Below are 12,297 nucleotides of genomic sequence, written 5' to 3' on the forward strand. Positions count from 1 at the left end.
TGTTATCGACAGACTTGCCTGTTTGGAGATGTAGAGGCCGCGGCGGTCGCAGTTGGGAATGCGCATGGGGTAGAGGCCTTCGGGGGACTTGTCGCGGTCAGAAAGCTGCAGCATCCCCAGCCTGGTGAGCACCTGCTCCAGCTCCGTTTGGCACTGGGACTGTAGGCCGACAAACGACAAATGAAGATCTCCCTTATCGCCTGAACAGACTGCTGGGGCAAACGCTGTCAACGGAGCACCAATGAAGGCCGGCACGGCACATGAGGGTGTGGGTGGCCAGCACCATGCACGACGGCCTTTTGTCTCCCCAGAGGCATCATTTGCACACCGCACCGGGTACTCATTTGAGGTTGAGTCGATCTAGGCGAGGCCTAGGACTGGTTTAGATGATTGTCACTGGCGTTGGCCGAGAGTGGGAATCGAACTCGGGTCGCTGAGTTTGTGGTGCTGTGAGCTAATCAGTGGCAGATTATATTATCTTAGTAGCAAAAGTAGCATATGCTACGGGCCCCGCACTTTCAAGGGCCCCGCGCTAAATGCTTTCAAGCTATCAATTCCGGTGTAGCGTGTTGCATGCATGTCGACCGTCTTTCACACCGTACGTAGTCAACCTTACTAATCGCAGATGCGAAACGTAATATCGAACATATACACTCTTAACTAACACTGTCCCTGAACAAAGAAGGCCTTAGAGGTGGTACAGGCAACCTGACATCACAGAAATTGTATACTCTCCAGGCAGACATTGTACGACGCGATTACCTTTAAGAAATAAAAAAAAGTTATTGCATTTTTGTGAATCTATCAAAGTATGGTATTGTGTATATATATTTTTATTTTGTTGTAACCTCAACAGCAACGTCAAACGCACACCGCGGCGCGCGCCTCACCGGGGTGTGCTTGTTGTGTACTCGCATTCCGAACGGGTCCTCCTTCATCCCGTTGGGCCGGCCCAGGAAGCGCGCGTTCTCCTGGGCCTTGTGGAGGCTGCGCTCCACCGCGTCGGCCTTGGCGCTCTGCAAGGGCTTGGTGCGTGGCGGCGGCGGCGCCATCGCCGCCACCACCGGCGACGCCGGCGGTGCCCTCCCGCGGCCCCCGTGCCACCCGTGGGCGCTCACCTCGTGCGACTCCTCCGCCTCGTCGTGCTCGCCCAAGTCGCCCCGCTCGGCACCTGCGGCGCGTCACAACCAGAGTGTGGGGCAAGCGCCGGACGCGAGTAGCGCTTAAGAAGACCGGCATGGCACACGACAGGGGGGGGGGGGGGGGGGGGGGGGGTGTGGCCACAACGAAGCAACACGCCCGGGCCGCCTTTGTCTCCCAAGTGGCGATGTTTACACACCGCACCAGGGTATCTATTGAGACTGAGTCGATCTAGGGGAGGCCCAGAATCGGTTCAGATAATAATAATCGTCCACTGGTGTTTGCCGTGAGCAGAAATAGAACTCGTGTCGCCGGGTTCGTAGCACAGCGAGCTCACCGCTATACCACCAGCACACGCACGCACACAGGGGGGGGCAAGCTCATTAGGATCGGTCTTGGGTCTGGATACCAGACCCAAGACCGATCCAATGGCAATGCTCGTGGAAGGTCACGGAGGCAGAGGGCAACTGATAAAAAGATGGACTGAAGGGAGTGGAGGAGGCACTAGAATGTAAAGGAACGACGTGGAAATAACAGCAGCAGCAGCAGATGGGATGCGATGATCGCTAACGGTAGAGGACTGCTGCTACGTGAAGTCTGTGGATCCAGCATCATCTTGTCAAGGGGCTGGACGGGAGAAGAGAGATGGTTCTGGTGGTTGCCCATGCTTCAACAAGACCCTGAAGTCTAATACGTCGATGGTCTATTGCCGGTTACAAGATCGCTGCTTTTAAGACACGAGATGGTCATGCGCCAGTCTACCTCACCACTCTCATTTCTCTAAGCTCCCTTGTTTGCACATTCGACTCAACCAAGGTATTTTGGCTCAAGGCAGCCAATCTCCAAAACTGAAAGGTTTTCTCTGCTGCCCTGGTGGGCCCCCCAACTTCATGCACAGTGTTTTAGATGTCGGTTACAGGGGGGTGTGGTCTGACCATACCTCACCAAGCCGCTCAGTAAGAGTCGGTGGAACAGGGTTGTGTGACTGCTCCACACACGACCTTTCGTTTGATATTAGCCGCTGACCCATCACTGGGTTCGTAATACATCATCTTGGCGGAAGAATTAAATATATATCTTAATAAATTGTATACGCAGATTGGTGCAATCCAGACGACACCGTGCACATTACTGCGCGATTACCGTGGGAAAGTGCTGACGGCGATAGCTTCCCTAGCGAGCAGCGTCTCCTCACACGCAGTGCGTCTCCTGACACGCAGTGCGTCTCCTGACACGCAGTGCGTCTCCTGACACGCAGTGCGTCTCCTGACACGCAGTGCGTCTCCTGACACGCAGTGCGTCTCCTGACACGCAGTGCGTCTCCTGACACGCAGTGCGTCTCCTGACACGCAGTGCGTCTCCTGACACGCAGTGCGTCTCCTGACACGCAGTGCGTCTCCTGACACGCAGTGCGTCTCCTGACACGCAGTGCGTCTCCTCACACGCAGTGCGTCTCCTGACACGCAGTGCGTCTCCTGACACGCAGTGCGTCTCCTGACACGCAGTGCGTCTCCTCACACGCAGTGCGTCTCCTCACACGCAGTGCGTCTCCTGACACGCAGTGCGTATCCTCACACGCAGTGCGTCTCCTCACACGCAGTGCGTCTCCTCACACGCAGTGCGTCTCCTCACACGCAGTGCGTCTCCTCACACGCAGTGCGTCTCCTCACACGCAGTGCGTCTCCTCACACGCAGTGCGTCTCCTGACACGCAGTGCGTCTCCTGACACGCAGTGCGTCTCCTCACACGCAGTGCGTCTCCTGACACGCAGTGCGTCTCCTGACACGCAGTGCGTCTCCTGACACGCAGTGCGTCTCCTGACACGCAGTGCGTCTCCTGACACGCAGTGCGTCTCCTGACACGCAGTGCGTCTCCTGACACGCAGTGCGTCTCCTGACACGCAGTGCGTCTCCTGACACGCAGTGCGTCTCCTGACATGCAGCGCGTCTCCTGACACGCAGTGCGTCTCCTCACACGCAGCGCGTCTCCTGAAACGCAGTGCGTCTCCTCACACGCAGTGCGTCTCCTCACACGCAGTGCGTCTCCTGACACGCAGTGCGTCTCCTGACACGCAGTGCGTCTCCTGACACGCAGTGCATCTCCTGACACGCAGTGCGTCTCCTGACACGCAGTGCGTCTCCTCACACGCAGTGCGTCTCCTGACACGCAGTGCGTCTCCTCACACGCAGTGCGTCTCCTGACACGCAGTGCGTCTCCTGACACGCAGTGCGTCTCCTGACACGCAGTGCGTCTCCTGACACGCAGTGCGTCTCCTGACACGCAGTGCGTCTCCTGACACGCAGTGCGTCTCCTGACACGCAGTGCGTCTCCTGACACGCAGTGCGTCTCCTCACACGCAGTGCGTCTCCTCACACGCAGTGCGTCTCCTGACACGCAGTGCGTCTCCTGACACGCAGTGCGTCTCCTCACACGCAGTGCGTCTCCTGACACGCAGTGCGTCTCCTGACACGCAGTGCGTCTCCTCACACGCAGTGCGTCTCCTGACACGCAGTGCGTCTCCTGACACGCAGTGCGTCTCCTCACACGCAGTGCGTCTCCTCACACGCAGTGCGTCTCCTGACACGCAGTGCGTCTCCTGACACGCAGTGCGTCTCCTGACACGCAGTGCGTCTCCTCACACGCAGTGTGTCTCCTCACACGCAGTGCGTCTCCTCACACGCAGTGCGTCTCCTGACACGCAGTGCGTCTCCTGACACGCAGTGCGTCTCCTGACACGCAGTGCGTCTCCTCACACGCAGTGTGTCTCCTCACACGCAGTGCGTCTCCTCACACGCAGTGCGTCTCCTCACACGCAGTGCGTCTCCTGACACGCAGTGCGTCTCCTGACACGCAGTGCGTCTCCTGACACGCAGTGCGTCTCCTGACACGCAGTGCGTCTCCTGACACGCAGTGCGTCTCCTGACACGCAGTGCGTCTCCTGACATGCAGCGCGTCTCCTGACACGCAGTGCGTCTCCTCACACGCAGCGCGTCTCCTGAAACGCAGTGCGTCTCCTCACACGCAGTGCGTCTCCTCACACGCAGTGCGTCTCCTGACACGCAGTGCGTCTCCTGACACGCAGTGCGTCTCCTGACACGCAGTGCGTCTCCTGACACGCAGTGCGTCTCCTGACACGCAGTGCGTCTCCTCACACGCAGTGCGTCTCCTGACACGCAGTGCGTCTCCTCACACGCAGTGCGTCTCCTGACACGCAGTGCGTCTCCTGACACGCAGTGCGTCTCCTGACACGCAGTGCGTCTCCTGACACGCAGTGCGTCTCCTGACACGCAGTGCGTCTCCTGACACGCAGTGCGTCTCCTGACACGCAGTGCGTCTCCTCACACGCAGTGCGTCTCCTGACACGCAGTGCGTCTCCTGACACGCAGTGCGTCTCCTGACACGCAGTGCGTCTCCTCACACGCAGTGCGTCTCCTCACACGCAGTGCGTCTCCTGACACGCAGTGCGTCTCCTGACACGCAGTGCGTCTCCTCACACGCAGTGCGTCTCCTCACACGCAGTGCGTCTCCTGACACGCAGTGCGTCTCCTGACACGCAGTGCGTCTCCTCACACGCAGTGCGTCTCCTGACACGCAGTGCGTCTCCTGACACGCAGTGCGTCTCCTCACACGCAGTGCGTCTCCTCACACGCAGTGCGTCTCCTGACACGCAGTGCGTCTCCTGACACGCAGTGCGTCTCCTGACACGCAGTGCGTCTCCTCACACGCAGTGTGTCTCCTCACACGCAGTGCGTCTCCTGACACGCAGTGCGTCTCCTGACACGCAGTGCGTCTCCTGACACGCAGTGCGTCTCCTCACACGCAGTGCGTCTCCTCACACGCAGTGCGTCTCCTCACACGCAGTGCGTCTCCTCACACGCAGTGCGTCTCCTGACACGCAGTGCGTCTCCTGACACGCAGTGCGTCTCCTGACACGCAGTGCGTCTCCTCACACGCAGTGCGTCTCCTGACACGCAGTGCGTCTCCTCACACGCAGTGCGTCTCCTGACACGCAGTGCGTCTCCTGACACGCAGTGCGTCTCCTGACACGCAGTGCGTCTCCTGACACGCAGTGCGTCTCCTGACACGCAGTGCGTCTCCTCACACGCAGTGCGTCTCCTCACACGCAGTGCGTCTCCTGACACGCAGTGCGTCTCCTGACACGCAGTGCGTCTCATGACACGCAGTGCGTCTCCTCACACGCAGTGCGTCTCCTGACACGCAGTGCGTCTCCTCACACGCAGTGCGTCTCCTCACACGCAGTGCGTCTCCTCACACGCAGTGCGTCTCCTGACACGCAGTGCGTCTCCTCACACGCAGTGCGTCTCCTCACACGCAGTGCGTCTCCTGACACGCAGTGCGTCTCCTGACACGCAGTGCGTCTCCTCACACGCAGTGCGTCTCCTCACACGCAGTGCGTCTCCTGACACGCAGTGCGTCTCCTGACACGCAGTGCGTCTCCTCACACGCAGTGCGTCTCCTGACACGCAGTGCGTCTCCTGACACGCAGTGCGTCTCCTCACACGCAGTGCGTCTCCTCACACGCAGTGCGTCTCCTGACACGCAGTGCGTCTCCTGACACGCAGTGCGTCTCCTCACACGCAGTGTGTCTCCTCACACGCAGTGCGTCTCCTCACACGCAGTGCGTCTCCTGACACGCAGTGCGTCTCCTGACACGCAGTGCGTCTCCTGACACGCAGTGCGTCTCCTCACACGCAGTGCGTCTCCTCACACGCAGTGCGTCTCCTCACACGCAGTGCGTCTCCTCACACGCAGTGCGTCTCCTGACACGCAGTGCGTCTCCTGACACGCAGTGCGTCTCCTGACACGCAGTGCGTCTCCTGACACGCAGTGCGTCTCCTGACACGCAGTGCGTCTCCTGACACGCAGTGCGTCTCCTGACACGCAGTGCGTCTCCTGACATGCAGCGCGTCTCCTGACACGCAGTGCGTCTCCTCACACGCAGCGCGTCTCCTGAAACGCAGTGCGTCTCCTCACACGCAGTGCGTCTCCTCACACGCAGTGCGTCTCCTGACACGCAGTGCGTCTCCTGACACGCAGTGCGTCTCCTGACACGCAGTGCGTCTCCTGACACGCAGTGCGTCTCCTGACACGCAGTGCGTCTCCTCACACGCAGTGCGTCTCCTGACACGCAGTGCGTCTCCTCACACGCAGTGCGTCTCCTGACACGCAGTGCGTCTCCTGACACGCAGTGCGTCTCCTGACACGCAGTGCGTCTCCTGACACGCAGTGCGTCTCCTGACACGCAGTGCGTCTCCTGACACGCAGTGCGTCTCCTGACACGCAGTGCGTCTCCTCACACGCAGTGCGTCTCCTGACACGCAGTGCGTCTCCTGACACGCAGTGCGTCTCCTGACACGCAGTGCGTCTCCTCACACGCAGTGCGTCTCCTCACACGCAGTGCGTCTCCTGACACGCAGTGCGTCTCCTGACACGCAGTGCGTCTCCTCACACGCAGTGCGTCTCCTCACACGCAGTGCGTCTCCTGACACGCAGTGCGTCTCCTGACACGCAGTGCGTCTCCTCACACGCAGTGCGTCTCCTGACACGCAGTGCGTCTCCTGACACGCAGTGCGTCTCCTCACACGCAGTGCGTCTCCTCACACGCAGTGCGTCTCCTGACACGCAGTGCGTCTCCTGACACGCAGTGCGTCTCCTGACACGCAGTGCGTCTCCTCACACGCAGTGTGTCTCCTCACACGCAGTGCGTCTCCTCACACGCAGTGCGTCTCCTGACACGCAGTGCGTCTCCTGACACGCAGTGCGTCTCCTGACACGCAGTGCGTCTCCTCACACGCAGTGTGTCTCCTCACACGCAGTGCGTCTCCTCACACGCAGTGCGTCTCCTCACACGCAGTGCGTCTCCTGACACGCAGTGCGTCTCCTGACACGCAGTGCGTCTCCTGACACGCAGTGCGTCTCCTCACACGCAGTGCGTCTCCTGACACGCAGTGCGTCTCCTCACACGCAGTGCGTCTCCTGACACGCAGTGCGTCTCCTGACACGCAGTGCGTCTCCTGACACGCAGTGCGTCTCCTGACACGCAGTGCGTCTCCTGACACGCAGTGCGTCTCCTCACACGCAGTGCGTCTCCTGACACGCAGTGCGTCTCCTGACACGCAGTGCGTCTCATGACACGCAGTGCGTCTCCTCACACGCAGTGCGTCTCCTCACACGCAGTGCGTCTCCTGACACGCAGTGCGTCTCCTGACACGCAGTGCGTCTCCTCACACGCAGTGCGTCTCCTGACACGCAGTGCGTCTCCTGACACGCAGTGCATCTCCTGACACGCAGTGCGTCTCCTCACACGCAGTGCGTCTCCTGACACGCAGTGCGTCTCCTGACACGCAGTGCGTCTCCTGACACGCAGTGCGTCTCCTCACACGCAGTGCGTCTCCAGCCCTCTCGCCTCCTGGACGAGCAACATTTCACCCTCCCCCTGACATTTCGCTCATTTCTTTCTGTCCTGCCTCGACAATTTTAGTTTGCGCCGCTAGCCTAAACGTCGCAGAGAGAAAAGCATTTACATTCGTGGTCAATTATAATCCACTATTGTCCGGTGGAAAACATTTTTGATCAGCAAATTGATGGGTCCGTTGCATGCCTGCTTCTTGCCCCTCTCCCTCCGTCTCCCCTTGCCACGTAAAATTTACCCTCATTAGGCTGGTCCCTCTAATGCAATGCCTATTATCTCTACCAATAAACCTGCCCTTCTAAACTTTGGCTGCCCACGAGGATGCCCTCCCCCCCCCCTCGTGGGTGAATTCATTTGGGACATTCCATCGACCCCTAGGGGGGTCTGAAGCCACTCCGTTTGAAAAAAAACGGCACTTTTTTATTTCATTAATCAATTTCGGGCAGTGTTTTTGTTGCACTCGCGTCGATGGGAGTCCAGTTTACCATGGGAGTCTAGTTGATCATGGAAGTCCAGTTTACCATTGAAGTTCAGTTTGTCATGGGAAACCAGTTTCCATGGGAGTCAAATATATTATGGGAGTCCAGTTTACCATGGGATTCCAGTTTACCATGGAAGTCCAGTTTACCATGGGATTCCAGTTTATCATGGGAGTCTAGTTTACCATGAGAGTCCAGTTTACCATGAGAGTCCAGTTTACCATGGGAGTACAGTTTACCATGGAAGTCCAGTTTACCATGGGAGTCTAGTTTACCATGAGAGTCCAGTTTGCCATGGGAAACCAGTTTCTATGGGAGTCCAATATATCATGGGAGTCCAGTTTACCATGGGAGTCTAGTTTACCATGAGAGTCCAGTTTGCCATGGGAAACCAGTTTCTATGGGAGTCCAATATATCATGGGAGTCCAGTTTACCATGGGAGTCTAGTTTACCATGAGAGTCCAGTTTGCCATGGGAAACCAGTTTCTATGGGAGTCCAATATATCATGGGAGTCCAGTTTACCATGGGAGTCTAGTTTACCATGAGAGTCCAGTTTGCCATGGGAAACCAGTTTCTATGGGAGTCCAATATATCATGGGAGTCCAGTTTACCATGGGAGTCTAGTTTACCATGAGAGTCCAGTTTGCCATGGGAAACCAGTTTCTATGGGAGTCCAATATATCATGGGAGTCCAGTTTACCATGGGAGTCTAGTTTACCATGAGAGTCCAGTTTGCCATGGGAAACCAGTTTCTATGGGAGTCCAATATATCATGGGAGTCCAGTTTACCATGGGAGTCTAGTTTACCATGAGAGTCCAGTTTGCCATGGGAAACCAGTTTCTATGGGAGTCCAATATATCATGGGAGTCCAGTTTACCATGGGCAGGAGTTGGCAATCTGCATCTCTGTATTCACATGCATCGCGGCTCTTGAAGTATTGCGGGGGTTTTTTTCCGAATTAAATTTATTTTTGGCTATTTTTGTTCTTTTGGTTGCCAACCCATTTGGCCTAACTGATATAAAAAAAGACACTGACCTACTTTCGTGCCATTTCCAATAACGCCGCCTGTGCGGGTTAAACACACGACACGGTTTCACATGGATACGCGGCCGACAAACAGACGATTTGGGGTACATCAATTCTTAACGGCTCTGCGTCATTGGTGCTGGCGTCAGTTCCTCAACTGCAACATTTTACTGTGTTTACCAAAGGGGGTCTGCTTTTGCTTTTTGGATTCCCTCTAAAGAGTGCAATATATCACACCGGTGGTGGCTGTGGAGCCTGGCCGTTCAGCGGGACCATCCCTGAGCCAGCTTTGCACTCGGTCAAACGTTGTCATTCCTCCTGCAGCTGCCCTGTGATTCATGCCGGACACCACCAAAGCGCGTCGTCCGCTGCACTGTGGAACGTTAAAGACCCGTGCACGTAATACGCACACATCGCAAGTTTGAAAGAAAAAAAAAACGCCCACAACTAAATAGCGAAAAACAAATGGTACCTGTGTCATCATCAGAGTTCTCAAACCAGTGTGTGGGAACCTCAATCGGTGCTCACCGTCCTTAAATAATGGGCACTGAACTACCGCATACAACACGCGTGGGAGAAGAACCAACTTCAACGAAATTTACTTCCGTCAAACAAGCTGCAATGTTTGAATTGATCGGGGAGAGATGACGGCATAGGTTTTGATGACAGGGGTGGGCATTGTGTGAATCTTTGTGCCACAATTTCCCTTTGAAAGCAACAAAACTAAAGTGCCACGGCCCGCACACAAAATTTGACTTGCATGGAGATTTGACCACGGAGGTTCACGTGTCTCATTTGCATGTAGAAGAGTGACTTTTAAATTGCAGCAGTGAAATACAAGAAACAAAAAAAACGTTTCTGGAACTCACTGGGGAGTTGCAGCAGTGGGCGCATAGCTTTGTGCATCGCGCTATGAACCCGGCGACCTGAGTTCCCCAGACACGGTTAACATCGGTGGTGGCGGTTGCGGTGAGTAATATCCGAGCTGTTCTTGCAACCCCCCCAACCCAAATCACCAAACCACACTGACCAGTTTGGTAAAGTATGGTTAAAAACCCTCACGAACCAACACGCCATGGGGGCCTTGAATCAGCAGTGGATTAACACAAGTCTGCATATTAAATAATAAATGTATACTCACTAGGCATGTAAGACTACACCTGTTAATCAATGAAAACTGATTCTTTATCCCAAGAAACATGCATTAAATCATCCACGTGGGAATGCACGTTTACAATTTGCACTTAGGCGAATGGAGCAAGCCAAAACTGTACAAACTGTATAGAACATTTTAAAAACATTACAAATGAGACAGAAAATGTGGGCCAAAAACTATTTGGATTTAATTATGACCCCGAATCGTGACAATTTATTAAATGTAAAGGGGTGGGGGGAATTCAGGATTCAGTGAATTGTAATTTGCAAGGCCGTAATTATAATATACTAGCGCGAAGTACCCGGCGTTGTCCAGGCGAAAAAGACACACACACATCGACTTACACACAGACATCAACTCACACTCACACATCGACTCACACACACACATCGACTTACACACAGACATCAACTCACACACACACACACATCGACTTACAAACACATACACATCGATTTACACACACACATCGATTTACACACACACATCGACTTACACACATTATATTTGTCAGAAAGCCCACGTGAAGTCTGAGTAAAGTGTCAATCATTTATGTTGCGCTGCATGTGCAATATTTGTCGACAGTAGTAGCCGTCAATTATTGCATATTTGTTTAGTATAGTGTATAGCTGCACTTGCTTATGATAAATAGTATTATTTGTCTTGATTTGAAGCTTTGGTGACTGCAGGAATCCATACTCTTTGGTTATTTCGTTAAAGTCACGTAGATAGAAACGTCGTGATCTATTAATTTCCTATCTCCGTGACTTTACCGAAAAAAACAAAGAGTATTATTAGTGTTTCTTTGATTAAAGTGCAAGCAATCGTATTACAGTCAGCTTTCATTCACAGTCAGTGTCATCATGAGCAAGAGGAAGGGCGGCAGTGACATTCGTCAGTTTTTTGGGCAGCCTCAGAAAAGAAGAAAAGTAAGTTGAGAGCAGTAATAAAATGAGTACCAGTCAGATGATATAAGTATACGGCGGTACAAGAGATGAGTCAATGTTTCTCGATATAATAATTGCCATTCAGATCAGAAATGGTTATTAATCCATTCCAGAACATCATGGCAAGAAACACCACTTGTTTACTGATAATATTTATTTCATGTTCACTCTGGTACATTCAGAATAAAGAGAGAGGGAGAGAGAGGGCATGAGGATGCCGACAGAGCAGGGAGAGCAGGTGACAAGGAGATGAGTGAGAAAAGGAGCAAATGTTGATGGTTAAGACCGAATAATGACATCACAACAGTCTAAACCTAATGTTAATTTAAGCTGAGATATTCCTCTAAGTATGGCTTCTCATGTGTATTTCAACTAATACAATCAAGCAGGGAGAGTGAGTTTGAGACAATGACAGACAGAGAGAGAGAGAGGAGGTGCTTGGACCTCGCCCAAATCAGCCAAATGTTAATGTCATAACCTAGCCAAACCCTATCAAATAGGACACTCTACTTTCAGGAGAAATGGTTCAAAGATTATACTTGGCTCAATTACAGCCCCTTCTTAAAGGGGTCCTCTGTTTCTATTGTGCGATACACTTTGCAACACAAAAGTCTAAGCTTACGTCAAAAGCAGATTCAGCTTTGGTCAAGACTGGCTTTCAAAATTGGAAGAAGGCACTGGAGAAATGTAGTGCGCATAAAAAGACAGCCCGTGTCACAAATTAGCTGTGATGATTCGGATTCAGGAGCCAAAACTTGTTAATGTGCAACTTTCACGTGAGCTTCAAAGACAGCAGCAACAAGCGAGAAGAAATCTTATGAAGATTGTTGGGGGTGTGAAGTATTGACATGGCAAGGTCTGGCTTTTCGAGGCGTTGATAAGAAGAGTGTGAATTTCAGCCAGCTTCTAAAGCACAAGGCAGAGGGCGATGCAGAGCTGACCACCGGGCTAAAAGGTCACTTTGATTTCACCAGTCCCCAAATGCTAAACTAAATTTTGAAGCTGGTGGGCAATACAATCGTCGAAAAAATTGCGTCGGAAATAACATCAATGCCAGTGGTCCACTTCGCACTTATCATTGATGGCACCCAGGAGCAGAGGTTGCAACCGGG

The 12,297-nt window shown here is 54.1% G+C and overlaps 1 protein-coding gene across 1 annotated transcript in view; it reads right to left on the bottom strand.

The window, feature by feature from the left end:
- LOC144939614 (insulin-like growth factor-binding protein 2) overlaps nt 1-12,297 on the bottom strand; it is a 28,187-nt gene that overhangs the window by 3,433 nt on the left and 12,457 nt on the right. Inside the window, exons 2-3 of the mRNA XM_078866712.1 lie at nt 891-1,171; nt 19-159 (exon numbers count right to left, since the gene is read on the bottom strand). Coding sequence (XP_078722838.1) covers nt 19-159; nt 891-1,171 — 422 coding nt within the window. The remainder of the gene's footprint in view (nt 1-18; nt 160-890; nt 1,172-12,297) is intronic.

This window comes from Lampetra fluviatilis, chromosome 2 (genome assembly GCF_964198595.1).
Source record: "Lampetra fluviatilis chromosome 2, kcLamFluv1.1, whole genome shotgun sequence".
Lineage (NCBI taxonomy): Eukaryota > Metazoa > Chordata > Hyperoartia > Petromyzontiformes > Petromyzontidae > Lampetra > Lampetra fluviatilis.